At 49.9% G+C, this 26,440-nt stretch overlaps 1 protein-coding gene across 2 annotated transcripts in view; it reads left to right on the top strand.

Moving 5' to 3' along the window:
• MRC2 (mannose receptor C type 2) overlaps positions 1-26,440 on the top strand; it is a 61,159-nt gene that overhangs the window by 10,666 nt on the left and 24,053 nt on the right. For both annotated transcript variants that reach the window (XM_006044909.4, XM_025279889.3), the window contains exons 2-6: positions 23,886-24,287; positions 24,996-25,169; positions 25,375-25,539; positions 25,712-25,825; positions 26,294-26,440. In XM_006044909.4, coding sequence (XP_006044971.4) covers positions 23,886-24,287; positions 24,996-25,169; positions 25,375-25,539; positions 25,712-25,825; positions 26,294-26,440 — 1,002 coding nt within the window. The remainder of the gene's footprint in view (positions 1-23,885; positions 24,288-24,995; positions 25,170-25,374; positions 25,540-25,711; positions 25,826-26,293) is intronic.

Here is a 26,440-nt window from a genome sequence, read left to right as displayed (position 1 = left end):
AAGGCATTTAAGATGAGCCAATAAAGGCTGGAAACAGAGTTCACAAAGAAGAAATACTGATGTCCAATATGCTTTGGAAAATGTTTTAAATCACTAGCAATAAAAAAAAAAAGATACCCTTCTCAGAGCACCATCAGAGTACCAACAAAGAGTGATGTAACAATACGTTCAATATAATATTATTTATAATTGAGAATCTGCTTACAAATTGAAGACCAGTAATAGCTAGAGAATGAGTAAATGAAATGTATGCTGTCATGGAATAGCATACAGCCGTTAAAATGGTTTTTACAAAATTAAAAGACACATTACAGTCCTTTTTCTAAAATGTTAAGTGCAAAACAAGACTCAGAAGCATTTTTTTGGGAGTGTAGTATATATTAATAAATGAACATAACTTGTATTTGAAGTAAGTAGGCAACATAAAATTGGTAAAGATCACACCAAAATTCAGCAGAAGTCATATGTGTCAGAAAACTAAGATCATGGCATCTGGTCCGATTACTTCATGGGAAATAGATGGGGAAACAGTGGAAACAGTGTCAGACTTTATTTTGGGGGGCTCCAAAATCACTGCAGATGGGGACTGAAGCCATAAAATTAAAAGACACTTACTCCTTGGAAGCAAAGTTATGACCAACCTAGACAGCATATTGAAAAGCAGGGACATTACTTTGCCAACACAGGTCCGTCTAGTCAAGCCTATGGTTTTTCCAGTGGTCATGTATGGATATGAGAGTTGGACTGTGAAGAAAGCTGACACCAAAGAATTGATGGTTTTGAACTGTGATGTTGGAGAAGACTCTTGAGAGTTCCTTGGACTGCAAGGAGATCTAACCAGTCCATTCTAAAGGAGATCAGTCCTGGGTGTTCTTTGGAAGGACTGATGCTAAAGCTGAAACTCCAATACTTTGGCCACCTCATGCGAAGAGTTGACTCTTTGGAACAGACCCTGATGCTGGGAGGGATTGGGGGCAGGAGGAGAAGGGGACGATAGAGGATGAGATGGCTGGATGGCATCACTGACTCAATGGACATGAGTCTGAGTGAACTCTGGCAGTTGGTGATGGACAGGGAGGCCTGGCGTGCTGCGATTCATGGAGTCACAAAGAGTCGGACGCTACTGAGTGACTGAACTGATAGGTGTCACATTCTGCTCTATTATGTATTTATAGTTATAATTTATTTATTTATTTTTGGTTGTGCTGGGTCTTGGTTTCTGTGCACTGGCTTTCTCTAGTTGTGGTCCCTGGACTTTTCATTATGGTGGCTTCTCTTGTTGCAGAGCACAGGCTCTAGAAACGCTGGCTTCAGTAGTTGTGGCTTGTGGACCCTAGAGCTGGGGCTCAGTAGTTGTGCTGCATGGGCTTAGTTGCCCTGGGGCAGGTGGAATCCTCCCAGACCAAGGACTGAACTTATGTCCCCTGCGTTGACAAGCAGATAATTATCCACTTGGGAAGTCCTCTCTTGTGCACTGATTATTTGACAGAGGTGATTTTTTGTTTCTTTTAGCATGTCTATAATTGGCAGCAATGGGGTGGCAAAGGACAGCTTTCTCCCTGTCCTACTGGGAGATTCCCATCTCACCCATGCCCATTCCCAACTCCTAACAGGGCCACACCCACAGCACATGATTCCATGGGGCCAGAGTCTCCTTGGAGGGGGAGATCTCCCAGTGCTAAGGGAGCCTTGAGAGTACCTTGGATTGCAAGGAGATACAACCAGTCCATCCTAAAGGAAATCAATCCTGAACCTTCATTGGAAGGTCTGATGTTGAAGCTGAAGCTCCAATACTTTAAGGCCACCTGATGTGAAGAACTGACTCATTTGAAAAGACCCTGATGCTGGGAAAGATTGAAGGCAGAAGGAGAAGGGGACGACAGAGGATGAGATGGTTGGAAGGCATCACTGACTCAATGGACATGAGTTTGAGTGAACTCCAGGAGTTGGTGATGGACAGGGAGGCCTGGTGTGCTGCGATTCATGGGGTCACAAAGAGTCGGAGGCGATTGAGCAACTGAACTGAACTGAAGGGAGCCTTGTCAGGTGGGTCCAGCACAGAGGGGCCCGCCTGGCTGCAGAAGGGAAGAGTGGACACTGGGTGGGGGGTGGGTGGCCCCTGGGACTGAGACCCAGCTGGCTGGGACCTTGGTTAGTTTCCCAAGCCACTCCCCACCTGCCCCTCTTGGTTTTTTGTTTTTTTTTAATGATGAGTTGGAGGTGGGCTTCACATACTGGCCAGCAAGGAGGCCAGTGTAGGAGGGTCACCCTCTGAGATGGGTTCCTGAAGGTGCACTCAGGACGCTCAGTAGCAAGAGCTGGACTATGGATGAGGCACCGGACTCAAGCTGTTTCCATTAACAGACCCTCAAACGCAAACCCCTTGTTCTTGGCGCTCATCAACCGAGTGTTTACTCAAGGGACAGCCAGAGAGAAGGCAAACTCAATAATACATGTACTAAGTGGTGGTCCTTACGGACAAGATTGGAGTGCATATCAGATAAGTGCCAGTCAAGGGACAGGCTTTTGGAAGGCTTCCTCCTTTTTGAAATCTTTATGTGTAACAAATGAGAGAAATGGAAACCAGGTTAATACTCACTGAGCAGGTCTAATCTGCCAGGGTCAGTATTAGGCAATTGTACATGCACCATATTTTTAATCCTCACATTGCTCCATTTCATGGATAAGGGAATTGAGCCAGCAAGGCTGTGAGCCAGATCACGCGTCTCGTGAGTGGCAGAGTCTACGTCTGTTTGGTTTCCTGCGTGGTCTTGTTTTATTTTTGTAAACAAGTAAGTATGCGTTATAATATAATGGACATTAGGCAAGACAGAGAGAGAACTTTGCAATACTTACATTTACTCATGAACTTCTCTCTCTCACCCTGTTCCTCCCACCCAATTTCTTATTTTGTATTTTCCGTGCTTTGCTCTTAAAGTTTTTCATTCTTGGTGTACTATATAAATACAGGAAAGTGAACACCATAAATGTTCAGCTCGATGAATTTTCACAAGTTTACAAAACCCTTGGAGGTCAGACCGGGTTCTCTTCTTCATTGGAAGGCTTCACCCTCTTAGGCACCCACACCTTTCTGTTGCCCTCTCACTTCCTCAACAGCCAAGGATTGGATCCAGCAAATAAATAACATTACCAGTATTACCAGTGCTTTCAAATGCGTTTACACATTTTTCTGTAACTTCATTAGGTAGGTATATTTCTTCTTGATGAACTGCCTGTTCAGACATATTCTTTATCATCTCATCTCTTCAGGTCTTAGGGGCTTAAAATTACTGGGTCTCTATATTTTTCTCATTGGCTTATATGAACTTCTTGCTGTGTTTGTTAGAAATATCTTTCCCCTGTTGGTTGTTCATTTAAATTTTTTATTTTGGAGGGAATTCTCTGATGGTTCAGTGGTTAGGACTTCAGGCTTTCGCTACCAAGGGCCTGAGTTCAATCCCTGGTCCAGTAAATAGAGTCCCATAAGCCATGTAGTACATACAGTGCGTGTATATATGTGTGTGTGTATGTGCGTGTATGTGTGTGTCTGTGTATCTTTTTTAACCCCCCCCTCCACACACACACACACACACACACACACACTTGGTTTTTTTTTTCAGTAAAGTTTACAAAATCCTTGGGGGTCAGACTGGGTTCTCTTCTTCACCGGAAGGCTTCACCCTCTTGGCACCCACACCTTTCTGTTGCCCTCTCACTTCCTCAGGACCCTCAGCAGCTCATCTGAACTTGTGGGCAGCTTCAGTTAGCAAACTTGAATAAAGCTGCAGAAGGACAATGTTACATATATATTTTTTCAGGATCAGAATACATTTTGGTGATTATAAACAAATAGTACACAATTCAAAAGTTGAAAAATTTCAAAAAAAAGGTTACATAAAATTTCACAGCTAGGAAACAGCCACTAGTAACAGTTTTAGAGACTATGCTGTGAAACTGTCTCCTCGCCTCTCCTCCCCTCTCTCTGTATAAAACTTGACATAAGGGTTTCAGTGTTGGCTTGTAACATTTTTTCATATGCCAATGTGTATTTCCACCCAGTGCTTCCATTGACTGTGTAAGATTCCATTATACAGATGTACCATAACTAGCCCATGTTAGACATTCAGGTCATATCTCTCTTTAATTTCCAGACATGTCAATTGTGGAAAATACAGAGAAGAAAATAAAAATCACCAGCTGTCCTATATGTCAGTAATAACCACTGTTAACACTTAGGCATGTACAGTGGTTCTGAGATTCTGGTGAGCCTCAGAATCACCTGGGAGTCTTATTTACAATGCAGATATTCCTTCTTTCTGAGCTTCTAATTCAGCAGGCCGGCTGTAGGGCTGGGGCTTTCCAGGTGGCGCTAGTGGTCAAGAACCTGCCTGCCAAAGCAGAAGAGACTTGTTCGGTCCCTGGGTCCAGAAGGTCTCCTGGAGGACGGCACAGCAATCCACTTCAGTATTCTTGCCTGGAGAATCCCATGGGCAGAGGAGCCTGGCGGGCTACAATCCATAGGATCGCAGAGAGTCGGGAGTGAAGCGACTTAGCATGCACGCACACCGTAGGGCTGGGCACTTGCTCTGTAAACAAGCACGCCTGGAGATTTGGACTCCCACGTTTAATAAAAAGCATGCACAAAGGTCTTTTCAGACTTTACTTGATTTAAAAGTAAATAGAAACAAGATCATATTATACATTGAATTTTAAAAAATCAGTTCCAGTGTGAACGTCTGTACATGTCAGAATACTCCTGCAAGTTGATTAGTGTTGTCTGCATAGTTTCGCATTGCATGAATGTATTTCATTTGGCTCTGTCAACGCCATGTTGTTGGACATTAATTTTCACCTAGTCATTGTTATTGGTAATGCTGTGTAGCAAAATCTTTGCATAGATTCTTTTTTAAAATGTATTTCTTTTTAATTGGAGGATAATTGCTTTAGAGTGTAGTGCTGGTTTCTGCCGTATCTCACCATGAATCAGCTGCAGGCATACCTATGTCCCCTCCCTCTGTGCCCCTATCCTCTCCCACCGTCTAGGTGCTCGCAGAGCACTGGACTGAGCTCCCTGCATCATACGGCAGATTCCCGCGGACTATCTGATTTACATATGCTAATGTATATGTTTCAATGCTACTGGTCTCTCAGTTCATCCCACCCTCTCCTTGCCCTGCTGTGTCCACAAGTCTGTTCTGTGTCTGCATCTCGATTCCTGTCCTGCAGATGGATTCATCAGTACATTTTTCTAGATTACATGTATATGCATTAGTATACAGTATTTGTTTTCCTCCTTCTGACTTACTTCACTTTGTTTAATATCCTCTATTTTTATTTATATAATTATTTATTTATTTATTTAATACGCTCTATCCACCTCACTAGAACTGACTCAAATTCACTTTTTATGGCTGAATAATATTCCACTGTATCTAGGTACCACAATTTCTTTATCCATTCATCTGCTGATGGACATCTAGGTGACTTTCAAGTCCTTGCTATTGTAAATAGTGCTTCTGTGAACATGCGGTACATGTTGTCTTTTTGAATTGTGATTTTCTCAGGATATATACCCAGTAGTGGCACTGTTGGGTCATATGGTAGTTTTTTCCCCTAGTTTTTAAAGAAATTTCCATACTGTTCTCCATAGTGGTTGTATCAGTTTACAGTCCCACCAGTAGTGCCTGAGGGTTCACTTTTCTTCACATCCCCTCCAGCATTTATAGTTTGTAGATTTTTTGATGATGGCCATTCTCGCAAGTGCAGATGACACCACCCTTACGGCAGAAAACACAGAGGAACTAAAGAGCTTCTTGATGAAAATGAAAAAGCTGGCTTAAAACTCAGCGTTCAAAAAGCTAAGATCATGGCATCCAGTTCCATCACTTCATGGCAAATAGATGGGGAAACAATGGAAACAGTGACAGACTTTATTTTCTTGGGCTCCAAAATCACTGCAGATGGGGACTGCAGCCATGAAATTAAAAGACGCTTGCTCCTTGGAAGAAAAGCTGTGGTAAACCTAGACAGCATATTGAAAAGCAGAGACATTACTTTGCCAACAAAGGTCCGTTTAGTCAAAGCTATGGTTTTTCCAGTAGTCATGTGTGGCTGTGAGTGTTGGACCATAAAGAAGGCTGAGTGCCGAAGAATTAATGCTTTCAAACTGTGGTGTTTGAGAAGACTCTTGAGAATCCCTTGGACTGCAAGGAGATTAAACCAGTCAGTCCTAAAGGAAATCAATCCTGAATATTCATTGGAAGGACTGATGCTGAAGCTGAAGCTCGAATACTTTGGCCACTTGGTTCGAAGAGCTGACTCACTGGGAAAAAACTCTCTGATGCCGGGAAGGATTGAGGGCAGGAGGAGAAGGGACCGCCAGGATGAGATGGTTGGATGGCGTCACTGACTCAATGGACATGGGTTTGAGCAAGTTCTGCGAGATGGTGAAGGGCAGGGATGCCTGGCGTGCTGCAGTCCATGAAGTTGCAGAGTCGGACATGACTGAGTGACTGAACAACAATAATCTCGCTAGTGTGAGGTGATACCTCATTGTAGTTTTGATTTGCATTTTCATAATAACAAATGCTGTTGAACATTTTTTCATGTGTTTATTAGCCATCCGTATTTGCATAGATTCTTAATTATTTCTTTAAGTTGAATTCCTAAGAAGTGAACTCTGGGTCAAGTGTCTGTATTTTTGAAGACTTTGGACCGTCTTCTCCAGAAGTGTTTGCCTCCAGGGCTACTGCCACCATGAGCTCACTTGTGTGGGACAGCGAGGTGAGTCAGTTATTCTGCCCCTCGTCTCAGCGAGTCCTGCCAGCCGTCCAGTGGGCAGCACCAGCATAGCTTCTGGCACATTCCACGTGCTCAGTACTTGGTCTGTGCAGTAAACAGGAGTATGGGCACTGAAGGATGAAGAGGTCGAATGACTAGTTCAGGAGCAGGAATTCAAACCCAATGATAACCCCAGAGGCTGAGCTCTCTTAACCATGCTGTTGATTTTTCATTAATATCAGAGAGGGAGGGAATGTGATGGTTGTGGGAGGAGTACTCTTAAAAATATGCTCCTAAAATTACACTGACAGAATCAGAAAAAGGGAGCGAAAGGGTGGGGAGGGAGACGGATTTGGAGGGCCCTCACAGACATTCCTCTGTTGGTCAAGTCTGTTGTGCCATTGGAGGTCTGGGTGCCGTCACAGTGGTGGTCACGTGTGTACATATGGTGGTCTTGTGTACGTATATGACCCTGCGTAGCTTCCAGGGCAAAGCAAGTCAAATTCCCCAAACACTGAGCACCGAGTCGGGTTCTGTGGGAAATGCAGAGAGGTTCGGTTCCTTCAAAGATCTTAAGATGTCCACTGTGTCTCTCTCCCCTCAGTTTTATTTACTTTAGAAACATTATAATAATAGAAAGTTATGCATAATTCCAACCTCCTGGCAACGTAGAAAAATACTTCTTTTGCCCTCAGGCCCCAATTCCAAAGTTCACAAAAACGTGTTTCCTTGCGCTTTCAGAGCTGTGTAAAGACACTCCTAGGACACTTATGTACCTTTCCATGAGAAAAAAGAGGTCGGGGAATGTGTTCCGTGAGTGTTGACTGCCGTACATATTGTTACCCTGATTAGCTGAAACGGTACTGTGACATAACAGATAATTTCATGTTTCCCTTATTGTCTTCTATTCATTGTCCACACGTGATCTTTTAAAATTATTATGATTATTTACTTATTTTGGCTGCCCTGGGTCTCCATTGCTGCACGCTGGCTTCTCTAGTTGCGGTGCACAGGCTCCTCACTGCAGTGGCTTCTCTTGTCATGGTGCACAGGTTCTAGGGCACGTGGGCATCAGTGGTTGTGGCACATGGGCTTAGTTGCCCTGCAGCATGTGGGATCTTCCCGGACCAGGGATCAAACCGGTGTCCCCTGCATTGGCAGGTGGATTCTTATCCGCTGGACCACTAGGCAAGTCCAAGATCTTCTGTTAAAGGAGGATGTAAATTCAGAGGATGTTAAACCTTTGCCTGTGGGACACAGGGCAGCTTGCCTTTCTACTTCCCCTGGTCCAGGTCATTCAACATACATGTATTGAGCATCTGTTGTATGCCCTGAACAAAGGGGATGGATGGATAAGACACAGCTCCTGCTCTGCAGGAGCCATTTAGTGGGGAATAGAGACCCTGAAAGAATCATGTCAATATCTGCATATATCTCTCCCTGGAGGTCTCCCCAGAAGCCTTTGGAGAGGCAGGGAAGGTGTTTTTGAATTCAATCCACAGGTAAGAAAACCAAATCCCCTCAGGTCATTTACATTGTAATAGCAGAATCAGAGCCAGAACTCCTAGATTCTCAGCCTGTGCTGCCCCAACCTTTTCCTCTCATTCTTTTTTTAAAAATTATTTATTTATTCATTCATTTATGTGTCTGTGCTGGGTCTTAGTTACCACATGGGGGATCTTTAGTTGAGGCATGTGGGATCTAGTTCCCTAACCAGGAATGGAACCTGGGCCCCCCTGCATTGGGAGCTCAGAGTCTTAGCCACTGGACCACCAGGGAAGTCCCTCTCCTCCCATCCTTGGAGCCCCACCGCCATGTGACTGCCTGAGTCCCAGCGAGGGTCCCATGCAGACTCTGTCCACTGCCACGCCAAGTAGTGGGGGCCCTGCACCACCTCCTTCCACACTCCCTTCCAGCTGCATTTTGTGACCTCATTTTCCCTTTACGGCTGCATGTGGATTCGATTTCTGCAGCACCAGAATGAGGTGGGGAGAGCAGCCCGCCCCACGCTGCCCCGACCTCCCCAGAAATCCCCCCTCTTCTCCCATCGCATCGTTCAGTCTCTTCTCCTTGCATCTCCCTTGCAGGCGCACCTGACAAGGGTCCCCCAAACTCAGAGGTCAGAAACGAACAATAGTTGCCAGGGACCCACCCATGGGAACTTGGGGAGGATTCTGCATCTGGACAGAGGATTTATTTTTCTTTTAATTCTTCTGAAGAGCAGCTTAAGCACTCGAGTCCTTGGCTTTATTTATTCTTATCATTTCCTCTTATCCAGATTGCAGCATCTGCTGAGGCCTGGTTCCCAGGCTCTCTGCTGTGAAACAGATTCTGGAGCTCACGGCCCCCACCCGGGCAGAGGCTCCTCAATGTCAAAAAACAGTAATGGCCTTCCATTACCAAGGGCTAAAGGTACCGAACATCTTTATGCATCCTCTTGCTTAATCTTCCCCGAAACTCATGGGTTGGGTGATATTGCTGTCTTCCCTACAGTGAGGCTTGCAGCTGGCCCCAGAAGGGATTGGGACCTGGGTGGGTCCAGATTCCAGAGCCACCCTCCTAAGCCCTTCTCCGGGCTTCTGGAGGCAGTGTGGGGGAAGGAAGCTTCCATGGGTCTGTCACTGCAGAAGTCAGCGAGTGTTTACTCTTTGGGATACAGTTTTAGGGAGATCCTGAAGGTTCCCGAGCAAAAAGATTCTGAGTTTATTTAACTTCTGTGTTGAGAAGCTGGAACTGGTATGTTCGTTAAGGATATGCGGGTTAGAGCAGGCACAAGCCACCCACGTGGATTGGGGTCCGTTGGCAGGTATTTCCACATCCACTGAATTCCCACTGTGGGTAAGTGAAAACCCTGGGGTTGCTGAGGTTGAAGGGACCAACACAGAGGAAGAAAAAACGAACTGCTGCTGCTAAGTCGCTTCAGTCGTGTCCGACTCTGTGCGACCCCATAGACAGCAGCCCACCAGGCTCCCCTGTCCCTGGGATTCTCCAGGCAAGAATGCTGGAGTGGATTGCCATTTCCTTCTCCAATGCATGAAAGTGAAAAGTGAAAGTGAAGTCATTCAGTTGTGTCCGACTCTTTGCAACCCCACAGATTGCAGCCCACCAGGCTCCTCCGCCCATGGGATTTTCCAGGCAAGAGTACTGGAGTGGGGTGCCATTGCCTTCTCCAAAAAAACCAACACAGAGGAGGAAAAAACCAACAATTTGTTGCTTTTTGATCTCAGAAACAGGGTGAGGGGCAGGGGGTTGGTGGCCCAGTGGACCAAGGGAAGGGCAGCCCTCAGACACAGGGAGCCAAGACGGAGAGCAGGTAGGAGGCACCTGGTACTTACAAGGTGGTGTGGGTGGAGGTCACAGTTTTTTCAAGGGCTCAACTCTAAGTGGTTATTTTAAAAACAGCCCCCTGGAACTTCCCTGGTGGTCCAGTGGTTAAGACTCCACACTGCCAATGCAAGGGGTACAGGTTCGATCCCTGGTCAGGGAACTAGATCCCACATGCTTCGTGGTGTGGCACAGCCACAAGATAAATAAAAAATAAAAGGTACCACTCAAAAGCAAAGCAGGAACTTACAGTGGGAATCCCAAATACAGGCCCTTATCTAAATGTCCAGACTCTGGGTGTGAGCAGGCTTGTCATGCTGTAAAAGGCCGAGGCAGCTTCTCAAAAGGGTTGTTTTTCTCATCACAGCTTTTTAAAACAGAGTGCCATGGCTTGCTTTGAGAACCAAACAAGTCCTCCTTGAATACTGCCATGTCAGAAAGTCACGGGACTGCCAATGAGTAGAGCAAAAGCTTGTCATGAAACGTGTCACGATTTCTCAGAATCATATCGTGGTGTGTTTCAGACACATCTCGGTAAAGGAATGCTGCCTGTCGCAGGGACATTGTGGTTGCGGGGCAGTGGAGCCTAATTTACCCCTTCCCAACACATTTCTTTTTTTTTTTTTTTCCAGTTTTGAAATAGGTACAGCCCTCTGGTCATTTTTAATAGAGACCAGAATATTGAAGAATGTTTCTCCACTCTCCTTAAAACAGTAGTTCAAAAGTGATAACATGTGGCCATTCCCATTCCACTTCAGTGTTGGGGTGGGGGTGCACATGGGGCCGCTATGGCAAACCGGTGAGCCCCGTCTCAGATGGGCAGGAGCCCCAGAATCTGTAACTGGCTCCCTGCAGGTACACGGGCTCAACATGGACAGGCCTCCCAATGCTTCTGAGAGATGCTGAAGATTCAGATTTTTATGTGAAATCTCTCCCGTTTTCAACGTTGGCTCACTTTGCTTTCACATACGGTGAAGGCTGTGTGTGATTTGCCTGTGGGGAGAAGGAAATGGCAACCCACTCCAGTATTCTTGCCTGGAAAATCCCATGGATGGTGGAACCTGGTAGGCTACAGTCCATAGGGTCGCAGAGTTGGACACAACTGAGCAACTTCACTTTCACTTATCAGTTTAAAGTACTTGGAGTAGTCGTTTGGCGCTCAGCTCTGGAACTGACCAGTCTCCCTGGTCTCTCATCTCTGGTCTGCCCCTTACTAGCTGTGTTATCAAGAGGGTTGATCTCTGAGGTCTTTAATACCTCAGTTTTCTTATCTGTCAAATGGAGATAAGAATTTTACCTGCTTCTGAGCAGTGCTGTGAGGATTAAGGAGAAAGCCTGGGAAGCCAGTGCCTGGTACCTAGCAAGCTCATGGTAAACAGTCACTTATATCATTATTTGTGGTCTCTTTCCGTAAGTGCTGGGCGACCATGTGTCGCTTGCCTGGGACAGCCGTGACTCAAGCTTGTGGTCGTGCTATAATGATTACTGCCTCCACTTTTCATTCTCAATATGAGACAGTAAACTCTATGGTCAACTTATATAAGCAAATACTGGCTGATACTCTTCAAGGCTTGCATCAAGTTTTATCTCAATGGAAATGTCATGGTTCCAGTTGTTTGAATGTTCTTGGACAAATCACTTAACCTTTCTGTGTTTCTGTTTCCACATTCTAAGGGATTGACACGATGACTACTAAGACTTTCTGGTTCATATTCATTCTGTCATTTGGCAAACATTTACCATGAGGCCAGACTATGCCAGGCAAATGCCCAGGACATGGAGAGGCCGGGATACAGCTGGGCCCTCAAGGGGCACTTAGCCAATGACAAAGTTATTGTGTTGTGTGAATGGGGGTGGGGATCCTACCCCTTTTTTCTATATTTGAAAAACTTAGCTAGAAATGATTCATAAAATATTTCTTGTGAATCCAAAGTTTATATTTGAAATCTCAATTTCTCGCGAATAACTACATTTCAGCTTAATTCTACAGACGTTTCTTTTATTGTTGTTTGAAAAAAAATTTCACCATGGAAAATGCAGAAAGGCCTAAAGGAGATTCTTGCTTTCTTTCTGTGGACTTGGCAGCAAGCGGATGCTGTACCTGCATTGGCGGGCCTATCCCACTCTTTGGGACCCCATGGACTGTAGCCCACCAGGGTCCTCTGTTCATGGAATTTTCCAGACAAGAATACTGGAGTGGGTTGCCCTTTCCTTCTTCAGGGACTCTTCTCCGGCCCCCCCACCCCCCCACCCCAGGTATGTGCCTGCATCTCCTGCATTCATTGGCAGGGGTCAGGTGGATTCTTTACCACTGCACTGCCCTGCACGGGTTGGGGGGGGTTCTAATATTTTACCCTTAAGTTACTGCCCGCAGCCCCACACTTCTGCAGCCACTTTGTTGAAAGTTAAAACAATTTTTTTTTTTTTTTTTCTGGCCAGCTGTGGCTTGAGGGATCTTAGTTTGCAGACTAGGGATTGATTTCATCCTAACACCGGCCCCAACCCTGCTATATTAGCTCAGAGTCCTGACCACTGGACTGCCAGGAAATTCCCAAAACGAAGTTTTTAAAAAGTTGCTCTCTCTCAGTCTGTCAGGATATCTGTTCATAACTCCTCTCCTTATTAGCCAACTCCTCCTCAGTCAACCAGGTAGGAAGCTCTGATCTGGTCCTGCCGCTGGGGCTCACGCTCCTGTCCGTGATTTTATAAAATAATCTGCTGACGACTCCCACAGATAAATAAGACAAGTGTGGCCCCTCATGGGCCTTCGGGCCTGCGTCCACAAGTAGGTGGGCACTGCTGTCCGGGCTGTGATCGCGGAGAGGGGCCGAAGATTGCTGGGCCTCGGCTGGAGACGCCCTCGCCCACGCGCGCTCCGTCCAGGCGCAAATGCGCAGCTGGGCCCGGCTCCAACCCCGGGTCCTGAATCCTGCCCTTCGCTGGCCAGTCAGTGAGGTTGGATTGTGCTGGCCCAGAAAGCCACTTCCTGCCGCGACCGGAGCCGGCCGTTGTTGTGAAAGTTGCCCCCCGGGGGAGGAAGTGGTTTGGGGCTGTTTATTTTGGCTGCGGTCAAGCAGACGGCGCCGCCGGGGGCCGCGGACCCGGGGTTCGCAGAGCGGGGCTGGGGAGCCGGGCGGACCTCGGAGCCGTGGCGGGGTGGGGGTGCGTGTTGGGAAGGTCAGCGCCCAAACGCCCGGGACGCGCAGCGGGGATGGGGGCGCGGGCATGGGTGGGGGGTGCATCACGGAGGGAGGGCGCCTGGCCTTGGTGGGGGTGCACTGCGGGGGCCGGAGGGCGCCTCGTAGAGCCCGGGTTTAGGGAAGGAGGGGTTCAGCGGCCGGAGATCCGGAACTCCGAGGGCGGGCAGGTCCCAGCATCTCAGGTCCTGGAGGCGGGTGTGAGGGAAGACGGGGTCCAGGTGGCCCACCCCGGGATGCTCTGGTGAGGAAGAGACGTGGGGACCGGGCACGGGAGCCAGGCCCCGGGAGCTGCCCGTGAGCAGAGGGTGCCCGGTCCTCCCAAGAGGTTATGGGCGAAATTAGGCCTGGCAACCCCCGCCCCTCCTAGCCTTCCTACAAGACGGGGCCTGGGAAAGGATAAGCCGAAGAGATCCTGATGCTTCAGTCGGAGAAGACAAAACCCCAGCAGGGAATGAGATCAAACATCTCTAAATCGCCGGGGGGTGGGGGTGGAGGTGGGGTAGGGGGTGAGGAGGTTAGGGCGGGTGAGGATTTGCGTCCCAGAGAACCCCGAGGGGCGGGGTGGGGGGTGGGGGGGGGAGGGCAGCCCCACTCGGCGCCGCGGGCGGGGATGGGGGCACCCAGGCAGAGCCATGGGAGGGTGAAAGTTGCCTTTACGAAATTTACCTGAATCCCCATTCCCTCTTCACTGTGTACCTTTGTGGTGCATTTATTAGGTGACAAACCCATCTATTAACCCATCCTCTGCCAGAGTGCTTTAATATCTTGGTAGAACCCAGTGTGGCCCTTCGGAGTGGCTCAGCTGCTAAGAATCTGCCTGCAGTGCAGGAACTGTGGGTGCTGGGGGTTCAGTCCCTGGGTGGGGAGGATCCCCTGGAGGAGGAAATGGCAACCCACTGCAGTGTTCTTGCCTGGAGAATCCCACGGACAGAGGAGCTTAGTGAACTACAGTCCATGGGGTTGCAAAGAGTTGGACATAACTGAAGCGACCTAGCACACATGCAAAGCAGTGTATCACATTGTGGAACACAGACATTTTAAGGGAAGAGAAGAGCGTGTCTAGAAATGAATGCTGGAGGAAGCTCCCCTTGGGTGGGGGAACTGAAACATTGCATGACACTGCGCTCATGCACACTCACACACAAACACATGTGCGCGTGTCAGCAGAGCCTGGGGTGGTGGGAGTGCTGCTGTATGTGTTTAGCTTTGTCACAGGCTCTGTAGAAGTGGAAGGCCAGCACTTTGGCCTGGCTGGAGTGGAGGAGCTGGGCGGGAGGACAGAGAGTGTGAAAAGCCTGGAGGGTAGATGGTCCGTGGGGAGAAGTCCACACTAATCCCAGGATTTGGGTGGGGCTGTTGCACTATTGGGCGGGGTAGTGGGCCTCAAAGTCACATGACTCTCCTGCCCTCCATGGAAGGAATGCGTTGCCTCCCGCCACCCTCAGGTCCAGTGTGCGAGCCGGGACATGGACATGGCCTCTAGTAGAGGGTGGTGCAGGGTGGGGTGCCGGGGTCCTCAGGGCTGGCCCCTCAGCAGGGCGGGGCGGGCAGCTTGTGCTGACTCAGACATTTCCAGGCCTGGCCTCAGGGCCCAGCAGCTCATTGAAACCAGCTGCTCCTTCTGGCAGGTGGCCCCGCTGGCGGGCGGCCCCTGGCTCTCCCTGGGATGACCCCTGGCCTTTGCGTGGCCTGGGGAGGGGTGCCGATGGGGGAGAAAGGGGTGCCGACGGGCGAGAGAGGGGTGAGGCTCAGTGGCTGGAAGCGCCCCCTGCCGTGTCCTCTGGAGCCAAATCTGCCTGGTCCCTGGTCCCCAACTCTCTAGGAGCTGAGCCAGGCTGGTCGCTGGGTCCCCAGTCTTTACTCCTCCATGCCCCAACTTGGAACCTTCTCCGTGTCCTTGTCTCTGCTTGTGCCATTCAGGGTTTTGTTTGACATAACCTCTCATTCAGTAGATATTTCTGGAGAGCCTGCTGCGTGCCAGGCCTTGTGCTAGAATGAACTTCCCCTCTGCTTCCTTCAGCATGATGTCTTCAGCTTGTAATGGGGAGCAGCCGTCTTATCCGAGGTCAGACCTCTGGCTGCCTCCACTGCTGGGCTGAGTCCCGGAGGCTGTCGGGACAGCTGGGAGGCTTGCTCCTGAGAGAGAGACAGTGTGAGACTCTGTGCTTGGCCTCAGGACCAGCCCATTGTGTAAACTTTGCAGCAGACGGGAAAGGAAAGGAGGCCACGGTGACCCTCACCCAGGAGGGAGGAGATGGAGTTACTCAGTGTAGGGCAAGTAGCTTTGAAACCCAGTTACCTCTGAGCACAGGAGTAAACTTCCAGGGTGATGCCCTGGATGTCTGAGAAGCAGAGACTCCACAACAGAAAGATTCCATCAGTTACCTGGAAAATCATTTCTATCCACTTTAATTGATGCTTTTGAACTGTGGTGCTGGAGAAGACTCTTGAGTGTCCCCTGGACAGCATGGAGATCAAACCAGTCAATCCTAAAGGAAATCAACTGTGGATATTCATTGGAAGGACTTATCCTGAAGCTCCAATACTTGGCCAGCTAATGCGAAGAGCTGACTCATTGGAAAAGACCCTGATGCTGGGAAAGATTGAAGGCAGGAGGAGAAGGGGATAACAGAGGATAAGAGGGTTGGATGGCATCACCAACTCAATGGACAAGAGTTTGAACTCCAGGAGATAGTGAAGGACAGGGAAGACTGGCATGCTGTAGTTCAAGGGGTTACAGAGAGTCAAACACGACTTAGTAACCGAACAAGAACCACCCAAACCATGCAGTATGAATTAGACCTGATGGTTTTGCACACGTTGTTATATTGCCTGTAACTTTTTCATGACTTGGTTTGTGAGTTCTGCCTTTCCAGGTTCACTGTAAACATCTTGAGGGCAGAAACCATATCCTTAATTTCCCTGTAGTACCTTGTTCAGTACTTCACAAAAACTTGTCATTGTCACGAATGAGAAAACCTCTGGAGGAGCAGCCAGAAAGGTGGTCAGGAGGATGGGGTGGGTCCAGCCTCCAAGCACCTCCTGTGACGTGGCCCATGCAGCCACCGGCCCAAACAGTCCATCACTGGTCTGACAGTCAGAGGGGACCCAGGCACCAGGCCTCCAGGGAAGTCAGGAGCATGGACTGGTGTTCCAGACTGGGAGAAAGGCTCTGTCTCCAGGACCTAGGGCTGTGTGTTTATCAGAATTCTTTGGTTACAAGGACAAAATCCTGATGCAAACCAGCTCAGCAAAAAAAAAGGAAAGAGAGAGAAATGTAGCTGCAAACGATCCTGAATGATGCGTGGAGCAGAGGAAGAGCTGTAAGAACTCAGGGACGGGCTGGACATTCTGTACCCTGAGCACTCACTCCCCCTCCTTCCATCTCTCAGCTTTGTATCTCTTCCCATAGTATCCCTTCTTTGCCTACAGCAGAAAGGTCTTTTCCTCGTGGTAGGAAACGTGGCTGTTGGCAGCCCCAGTTTAGAGAGGGGACTTCACTGTTCCGAGAGGGGCTCTGGTCAGCCCTGTTTAAGTGCTAGCCACTGTGGCCTGGGAATGGACATGATTATTGGCCAGTAGTGAGCCTCGTGGGCTTCCCTGGTAAATCAGCTGATAAAGAATCCGCCTGCAATGCAGGAGACCCCGGTTTGACTCCTGGGTCAGGAAGATCCCCTGGAGAAGGGATAGGCTGCCCACTCCAGTATTCTTGGACTTCCCTGGTGGTTCAGACAGTAAAGAATCCTCCTGCTATGCAAGAAACTTGGGTTCAATCTCTGGGTCAGGAAGATCCCCTAAAGGAGGTCATGGCAACTCACTCCAGTATTTTTGCCTTGGAAAATCCCCATGGACAGGGGAGCCCAGCAGACTACAGTCCATGGAGTCACAAAGAGTCCGACACGACTGAAGCGACTTAGCATAGCACAGCACAATGAGCCTGGTGCCCACTCAGCCAGAGATACAGGAAAATTCTTTATAAATAAGAAGGGGAAGAGGACGGGAAGTTTGCTGGGCAGACAAAACAAAGACCAGAGACTGGGGGTGGCTCCACGAGGTCAGGGATTCTGTTACCCTCTCCATATCTTCCATGCAGAGCCTGGCCCCTACCAGCGCGTATGGCGACACAGGCTGGGTTGTATCTGTGTGGCTCAGCCCTGCACCCTCAGTGCCTGGCACCCTGCCCGGCACCCTTGAGATTCTCAGGGAATATTTGTTGAACAAATAAATGCATGGTGTACAGATGGCCGTCAATGCATGGTTACCTGCCTGGCTTCATTCATTTGTTCACTGCCTGAACAAGTGCACTGTGACCCACACCTGGGTGCCTGGTGTGGTGGTGTTGGTGTGACCATCCAGATACGGGGCGTCATCCTTGTCCTCACTGAGGACCCTACAAGTTCCCAGTGAGGGCCACTTCCACTCCCTGCACAGCCATCCGAGGCTCCCAGGTGAGTGGAGCGGGGCTAGGGGGCTGGGTAAGGGTGGAGGGGGCCTTCTTGTGATGGGAGAGCCTTCTCATGATGAGGGGCATCAGGTCTTCGCTTTGAGCTCCTCCTTCTACCTCCTGTGTGCCTGCAGAGAGCAGAGCTCGAATGACGGTACAGAGTCAGTTTCCAAAATGCCTGGTTTCCTTCCCATCCCTTGAGCATCTTTAACTTGGCCAAGCCTGGGCCTCATCTCTGCTTCCATTGACCCCTGGAGAAACAGCTTTCTTTCTGGGAGGACCCAGACCCACCCCTCAACTCTGGGTGGAAAATGCTCTCCCCAGAGGCTCCCAGCCCCCTCCTTAGCAAAGCCCCAGGGTTCCACTGCTGAGAATTCCCCTCGGCCTCCCCGCTGCTCCCAAATTCCTCTTCCTTTTCTCATTTGCTGCCAAAGCAGTTCTGTGACCCGCATCCCTCACCTTCTGTCTCCTCCGGATCCTCAGTGACTTCAGAGTCCGAAGGCCCAGCTCCCTCTGCTGCCCCCAGACACCTGGACTTGAAGGGCTTGTTTGCCCTTGTCTCCTGCTGTGTCCAGACCCACTGTCTCTAGCTGGGACGGTGCAGTGTGTCTCCTCGTGTTCCTGGCATTGCCTGGGATATATGCAGGGAGAGATGGGTCATTGAACCCAGGACCTCGGACGGCAGAGGGAGGAGGGACTTGCAGCAGTGACCTGGGTGACAGAGGAGGAAGCTGAGGCCTTGACAGTTGCTGTGCTTGGGCGTCCTGCTCTCTCCCCTTCTGGGCCTCAGTTTCCTCATCTGTCCAGTGCTGGGAAGGTGGCGTCTCCCGACCACGTGGGCCTCTTTTGGAGCCTTAACTTGCCCTTGTTACCACTGCATGCCTGCTAAGTTGATGTACCGTGCTTGGGTTTTCTGGTTGGGGAGGAAGGGAAGACACTGGCCCCTGGGCTGCTATAGGCTCCTGTGATGTTTTGGGCTGTGTGTCCAGCCCCGTCTCTAAGATCACCTATGAAAGCAAGTACTGCTTTCTCCCTTTTCCGGTCCCGGACCCTTTGCCTCCCCCTGCCAAGGGTTACTTTCTCTTGCTGACGGTCCTCGCTGGAGTGGAGTTTGTGAGAAACAAATGCCCAATTCAGTCAAACGCTCGGGCAGGCGTGGATGGAGTCCTGGGCCAGTTTGTGGTTCCTGGAGAGGAGCTGAAGGGAAGGAACAGGTTAGGGTGGGGGGCAATAGGGAAGTCTTTGCCATGGTGGTCATGCTTGTTGGTCCTTCAGGAAGTCACCTGTGTCTTGACCAAAGAGGACCCCATCCCAGTGTCATCAAAGAATAGAGTGACCAGTGTCCCTCCCGACCAGCCTTCCCACTTTGGAGTTTCTTTATTTCTTAATTCTAACATATCTTTTAAAAAAATGTTTTATTATTTATTTACTTGGCTGTACCAGGTCTTAGTTGCATCTTGCAGGATCTTTGATCTTCGTTACAGCATGAGAACTCTTAGTTATGGCATGTGGGGTCTAATTCCCTGACCAGGGATCAAACCTGGGCCCCTTGCAATGGGAACGTGGAGTTTTAGCTGATGGACCGCCAGGGAAGCCGCCCACTGTGGAGTTTCAACATGCAGTGACAGGAGATGTGGGTGCTCTGTTTTAGTGAAATTGATTTGGCAGCTGGGACGAGGAGCAGAAAGTTAGGTTGGTTGTGATTGTTATCTGCTGCTGCTGCTAGGTCGCTTCAGTCATGTCTGACTCTGTGCGACCCCATGGACAGCAGCCCACCAGGCTACCCCGTCCCTGGGATTCTCCAGGCAAGAACACTGGAGTGAGTTGCCATTTCCTTCTCCAATGCATAAAAGTGAAAGTGAAGTTGCTCAGTAGTGTCCGACTCTCAGCAACCCCATGGACTGCAGCCTACCAGGCTCCTCCGTCCATGGGATTTTCCAGGCAAGAGTACTGGAGTGGGGTGCCATTGCCTTCTCTGGATTGTTATCTAGGCACGGAACTCATTCATTCATTCTTCATTTGTTCATTTGTTATTTTATTAAGCAGTACCATCTGTTGAGTGGAGTTACAGGTACTGGGGATACAGTGTGAAGAGGAAGTCTTGGAAATTTCTGAACAAGAGGGGAGACAGAAAGTAAACAAAACCATGTTAGTTCATGAGCTCTGATTCTGGAAATGGAAGGTTAGCTTTTATCAGTCTGGTTCTCTGGCCAAAAGCCCTTATCGGTTAATGATAAAACATAAAATACAGTGGTTCAGGAGCAGTCAAAACCAGGCAGAGCCAAGGAGGAAACAGTCCTTGAGAGAAAAGATGAAGATGAAGTGAGTGGTTCATTTAAGCAGCGTTTTGGCTTCCCTGGTGGCTCAGACGGTAAGGAATCTGCCTGCAATGCAGAAGACCAGAGTTCAGTCCCTGGGGGTGTAAGATCCCCTGGAGAAGAGAATGGGGGCCCGCTCCAGTATTCTTGCCTGGAGAATTCCATGGACAGAGGAGCCTGGCGGGCTACAGTCCATGGAGTCACAAAGAGTTGGAAATGACTAAGCGACTAACACTTTTCACTTTCCTCCTGAGAACGCTACCCAGTTTGAGGAGCTGCAACAGAATGGGGCAGCTTTACTGGTCAGAGTGTGGGGCTTCCAGAAAAGCTAAAAATCAAGAGGGAAAATCCTAGAAAGGCAAGAGATGTCCTCATTCAAATTCTCCTTAGATACTTGGCAGCTCGAAACTGCATTGGCAGAGTGACACTTTAGGGAACCCAGCGAGAAACAGCAGTGGGGAAGAAGAGATTTCAGTTGCTGCCTGATGCTGAGAAAACAAGAGTTTGGAATTCAAGTTCCACTGAGTTCGAGGAGCTTGGTAATTGCCTAAGGTTTTCTTTTGAAATGCTATAAGGGCCTCACCTTATGATTAAACCCAAGGTTAAGGGCCACACCTTAAGACTAAACTAAAAACCCGAACAGCCCCACCCTAGCAAAACTAAGCCCCTGCAGAATCAGGATGATCTACCACTAATTTAACTGCCTGCCACAACAAAACTCCACATTCTTCTAAGGAAGATAATGCGTCCAGACGCCCTATAACGTGTCATCCACAAGTCCAATATGCAATAATAATAATAAAAAAGAAACAGGCTCCTGGTAACATTATCCACTATGTCCAGTATGTAATAAAAGTTACTATACATGCAAACAGCAGGAATAATCAACAGAAAAAATAGTCAGCAGACCCAGACTCACAGATAGCCCAGATGTTGGAAAAATGTCAGATAACAATAAATGATGGGGAGATTATTATGCTAGAGAGTAACTCTGACTACTTTAGATATGGAAGTCGGAGAGGGCCTCTCTAAAGATGTGCCTTTTTTAATACCAATCTCCGGCCAATTAAATTAGTCTTTGGAGTGGTACCTGGGCACCTGCATTTTTTATTTTTTGGTGCACTGTGTGGCATGCAGGAGCATGTGGGATCTTAGTTCCCCGACCAGGGATTGAGGCCATGCCCGCTGCATTGGGAATGCAGAGTCTTAACCAGTGGACCACCAGGGAAGTCCCCAAGATGTGACTTTTTTTTTCTGAAATGCAAAATGCCAGGCAGAGGAGACAGTGCAAAGGCCCTGAGGCAGGAAAGAGTCAGGCCTGTTCAAGGAAGGGCAAGGAGGTCCCTGTGACTTGAACAAGGGGGAGTAGTTCGATCTGAGATTAGACTGATCGGCAGGACCAGAATACGTGGGATCTGATGGCTCATAGCAAGGAGTTTGAATTTCATTTATAGAATGATGAATTACCTTTGAAGGCGGGAGAGAGACTAACATGACATATTGCTTTTTCTTTTGCTATGAGAGAAGCTGTCATTTCAAATATTTAACCGCCAATTACATTTCATTTGTTTTAGCTGTGTATACATGTCTTTTACTCATTTTCTACTATATTGGTGCCATTTTACTCCTAATTTATTATATTTTTTTTTGTAGAAGCTGTTTTCATTTTAGGGAATAAACTATTTGCCTCTAGTAAGTTACATGTATTTTTGTCACTTGAATTCTGATTGTTTTTATGGCATTTTTTGTGCCATGAAAAAAATCATGTTACTGAACTTACCACTGTTTTCTTTATGACTTTCAACACGCTGATATTATTATTATTATTTTTGAAAATATTTATTTGACTGCTCCAGGGCATAGTTGCAGCATGTGGCATCTAGTTCCCTGACCAGAGATTGAACATGGGCCCCCTGCATTGCGAGCACAGAACACTCTAATATTATTAAAAAAAAATTTTTTTTTAGGACTTATTTATCTTTAAAAGATCATGCTGCGTGGCCATGATGAATGGCTTACAGAGGGAGGATCAGACCTGCATGATGGAGCAGAAAGGTCTTGGGGTTTGGACTCAGAAGATGGGGGGCCAGATTTCAGTCTCAAGACTCTGGTCAAACTGTTACACTACCCATAGTCAAATTCTTTGGCTATAGTATGGAATCATCAGGAACGTTTATGGTGCTCTTACTATGTGCTGGATCCTGTTCCAACACTTTACATGTATTATCTCATTTAACCTTTACAATAGTTTCATGAGGAGGGAATTAATGCACCCAACTCACACATTAAATGGCATAGCTGGGATCTGAACCCTGGCAGTCAGACTCATGCTTTTGAGGCGTGAAAATTGTCCTGCAGAGCCGGTGGCTAGTGGATGCAGAAGTGCTTTGGAGCATGGGCTGTGCTGTGTGTGTGGTGTTGTACTCAGTGGCAGCTAGGGCACAAAACGTGAGGTCACAGAGACCTGGGTTTGCTTCCTGGCTGTGTGATACCATGACTGGGTCACTTTGTGGCTCAAACGCACATCAGCTTCCTCCTTTCTCTCTCTTAAAACCTTAAAGATATAATAAAAGCTTTGAGATATAATTCACATATCATAAAACTCACGCATTTAAAATATGCGTTTAACTGGGTCTTAGTGCGTTCACAGAATTGTGCAGCTATCATGACAATCTAATTTTATTTTTTAAATGATTGGGTTTATTTATTTGTCTGCGCTGGGTCTTAGTTGAGCAAGAGGGATCTTCAGTCTGCGCTGTGGCATGCGAACTCTTAGTTGCAGCCTGCGGGATCTAGTTCCCTTGACCAGGGATCAAACCTGGGCCCCCTGCACTGGGAGTACAGAGTCTTAGCCGCTGGACCACCAGGGAAGTCCCATGCCAGTTTGATTTTAGAACATTTTCATTCCCCCTAAAGAGACCCTGTGCTTTTTCTTAGCCACTCCCCATTCCCATTACCCAACCTAGCCCCAGGGACCCACTGATCCACCTCCTATAAATTTAAGTCTTGATTTCTTCATCAGTGTTTGGCAGGGGGCAGGTTGGATTTCAGTGTCTTTCATAGTGTCTGCCTAGCGAGGTGATGGGTGAGAAGATGCGAGACTGGGGAAGGCAGAGAGCTAAGTGCTGTCTAAAATCTCAGGAGTGAGATGGTTATGGGATGTGAATGGTTGGGTTTGCTGGGGGTGGCATGGTGAGTGGTTTGGGAAGATTCTAAATGAGAGGAAAAGATGGAGCCAGTGAATGTGAAGAGCAGGGGGGAAGAGTGAGACAAAGCAATTTCAGGCTGGAGAACTCTGGTGGAAAAATAACACCAATCCACTCCAGTACTATTGCCTGGAAAATCCCATGGACAGAGGAGCCTGGTAGGCTACAGTCCATGGGGTCGCAAAGAGTTGGACATGACTGAGCGACTTCATTCATTCATTCATGTAACAGAGGTTTTGATAAAGGCCGCAGTGTGGTGTCTGATGTAAACACCTTCCCCCTCCTCCTGAGATCTTCATAAAAGGAAACAGTCCCCAACTTGCCCTGTGGAGTTTGGTTTGCTCTGGGGGAGACAGGACGGAAGGCTGAGTCCTCCTCCAGGCGCTGTGGGACCAGGGCAGAGGCTGGCCATGTGGGCTCTGCCTTGACTGGGCACAGGGGGCCAGCCGTGCCTCTCACCACCCCATGCACAGGGCCAGTCGTGAGGATGGAGTGATTTATCATAGGAAGAAGGCCCGCAGCCCACTACCAGCGTCAGTGTCTGCAGGCAGCCTGGCCGTCAGCAGCAGCCAGGAGACCCCTGTGATGGCCTCGTGTCCTGCTTTCCTTCCAGAGCCCAACGTCTTCGTCATCTTCAGCCATGGACTGCAGGGCTGCCTGGAGGCCCAGGGTGGGCAAGTCCGAGTCTCTCCAGCCTGCAATGCCAGCCTTCCTGCTCAGCGCTGGAAGTGGGTCTCCCGAAACCGGCTCTTCAACCTGGGCACCATGCAGTGCCTGGGCACGGGCTGGCCGGGCACCAACACCACCGCCTCCCTGGGCATGTACGAGTGTGACCGCGAGGCACTGAGTCTTCGCTGGAACTGTCGCACCCTGGGCGACCAGCTGTCCCTGCTCCTGGGGGGCCGTTCCGGCAATACATCCAAGGCTGGCAGCCCTGAGCGCGGTGACCAGACCCGCAGCGGCCAGTGGCGCATCTATGGCAGCGACGAGGACCTGTGTGCCCGGCCCTACTATGGTGAGAGGCTACCCCTGGTGTCAGGGGCCTGGAGCCACGAGGGACAGACACAGGGGAGACAAAACCTTGGCCTCCACAGGCCTCTGGCAGTCAGCTCTTTCATCGTCATGGGAAGCATTTGGGGATCATGGAGAAAATGAACTTCAGAGCATTTATTTGCCTTAAAAAACTTATAAAACCTGATACACTCTTGTAAAGACCTCGGTCAGTTCAAAAGTGTATAACATACAACTAAAAGAGAAATCCCTTCTCTCCCAGGCCCACTCTTCAAGGGAAACCCCAGGGTCACCGTCCACAGGTATCTCCATCCCCCTTTTGCAGGGGTGAATGGGGACTGGAGTCACCCTGTGAGAAGCCTTTCCTGGTGGGCAGCTCCATCCTGGGGGCCCTTTCCCGGGATACCTCCTAGAGTGCCAAGACGGAACTTGGCATGTGAGGCACCTGGATTTTGGACAGGTGTTAGGGGCCCTAGGGGCCCCCTTTTCCAGCCCGATGGGATGAGCAGTGGGACCTCTCCCAGGCTCCTGGGCTGACCCGAGGGCAGAGGCAGCCTTCTGGCCACGGTCTAGCATCGCTGCCCCCTCCCTCTCTCTGCTGACCCCTGCCTACCCCGGCTCCTGGGGCTGTAGGGGATTTTCCCTGAGGGATGAGCGGGCTGGGCAGCCTCTGGGGTCCAGATGCCAAGGGCCTGGCTCCCCTCTCCTGCAGAGGTCTACACCATCCAGGGCAACTCGCACGGGAAGCCGTGCACCATCCCCTTCAAGTATGACAACCAGTGGTTCCACGGCTGCACCAGCACCGGCCGCGAGGATGGCCACCTGTGGTGCGCCACCACCCAAGACTACGGCAAGGACGAGCGCTGGGGCTTCTGCCCCATCAAGGGTGAGGGCCAGCGGGCGGGGTGGCAGGAGGTCGGCCCTGGGGTGGGGAGTGCAGCGGGTGTGGGTGGCGGAACTTTCCAGACTCGAGTGAGAAGTGCCCCCACCCCCCACCTCCATAGGGTCTCTGCATATTCCTTGAGGGACCTCCCCTTGGACCCCGCAGAGCGGGCCGGGGCGGGACCCACACCTGGCTGTCATGGTGGCAGGTAACGACTGCGAGACCTTCTGGGACAAGGACCAGCTGACCGACAGCTGCTATCAGTTCAACTTCCAGTCCACGCTGTCCTGGAGGGAGGCCTGGGCCAGCTGCGAGCAGCAGGGGGCGGACCTGCTGAGCATCACGGAGATCCACGAGCAGACCTACATCAATGGTGAGGCGGGGGCAGGGGGCAGCGGGCAGGACCCCAAGACCTGCCCCACCTTTGAAGGGGGCCCTGAGCCCTTTCTGCTGCTGCTGGAGGGCAGGATGCAGTTGGTGGGGCAGCGAGTGGAGGACTGGGGTTGGGACGACCCCCTCCCTCACTGTCGCCCTCTTGTGGTCAGGGCTCCTCACTGGCTACAGCTCCACACTGTGGATTGGCCTTAACGACCTGGACACCAGTGGAGGCTGGCAGTGGTCAGACAACTCGCCTCTCAAGTACCTCAACTGGGAGAGTGGTGAGGCGCCAGGTTTGGGGTGCAGGGTGGCCTGGGGATCCCACAGGCACTTGGTCTCCTAGGGACTCCTTCCCTGGTACCCTACTGTAGACCAGCAGATTTCCACCCACTCCAGATTGGGTGCCAATGGTCCGTGCCGCACGTTGTCTGAATTAGGAATGATGCCCTTTCCTGGGGGCACTGGGCCTGGAAGGTGGACTGGATTTCATCCCCATGCACCCCTTCGGCTATGGGCACTGGGGCCCTCAGCAGGCCAGCAGCCTGGCCAGGGAGGGTGAGCATGGTTGGCCCAGGCAGAAGGTCGAGGACCACGTGAGCCCCGGGGAGGAGGCAGGAGAGCCGAAGCGCAGCGCTGGGCATCTGAGCGGGCTCAGGCTTCCCAGGGAAGCGTGAGGCTCGGGGGAGGGCTCCCGGGCCAGGGGGTGAGTTCCTCTCCCCTGGGGCGCTGGCGCCCTGCGCTCCCCACAGATCAGCCGGACAACCCGAGCGAGGAGAACTGCGGGGTGATCCGCACGGAGTCGTCCGGCGGCTGGCAGAACCGCGACTGCAGCATCGCGCTGCCCTACGTCTGTAAGAAGAAGCCCAACGCCACGGCCGCGGAGCCCCCGCCTCCCG

Source organism: Bubalus bubalis, chromosome 3, assembly GCF_019923935.1.
Source record: "Bubalus bubalis isolate 160015118507 breed Murrah chromosome 3, NDDB_SH_1, whole genome shotgun sequence".
In the NCBI taxonomy this organism is placed as follows: domain Eukaryota; kingdom Metazoa; phylum Chordata; class Mammalia; order Artiodactyla; family Bovidae; genus Bubalus; species Bubalus bubalis.
The sequence above is the reverse complement of the archived record's forward strand: the minus strand, read 5'-3'. Positions and strand labels throughout refer to the sequence as shown.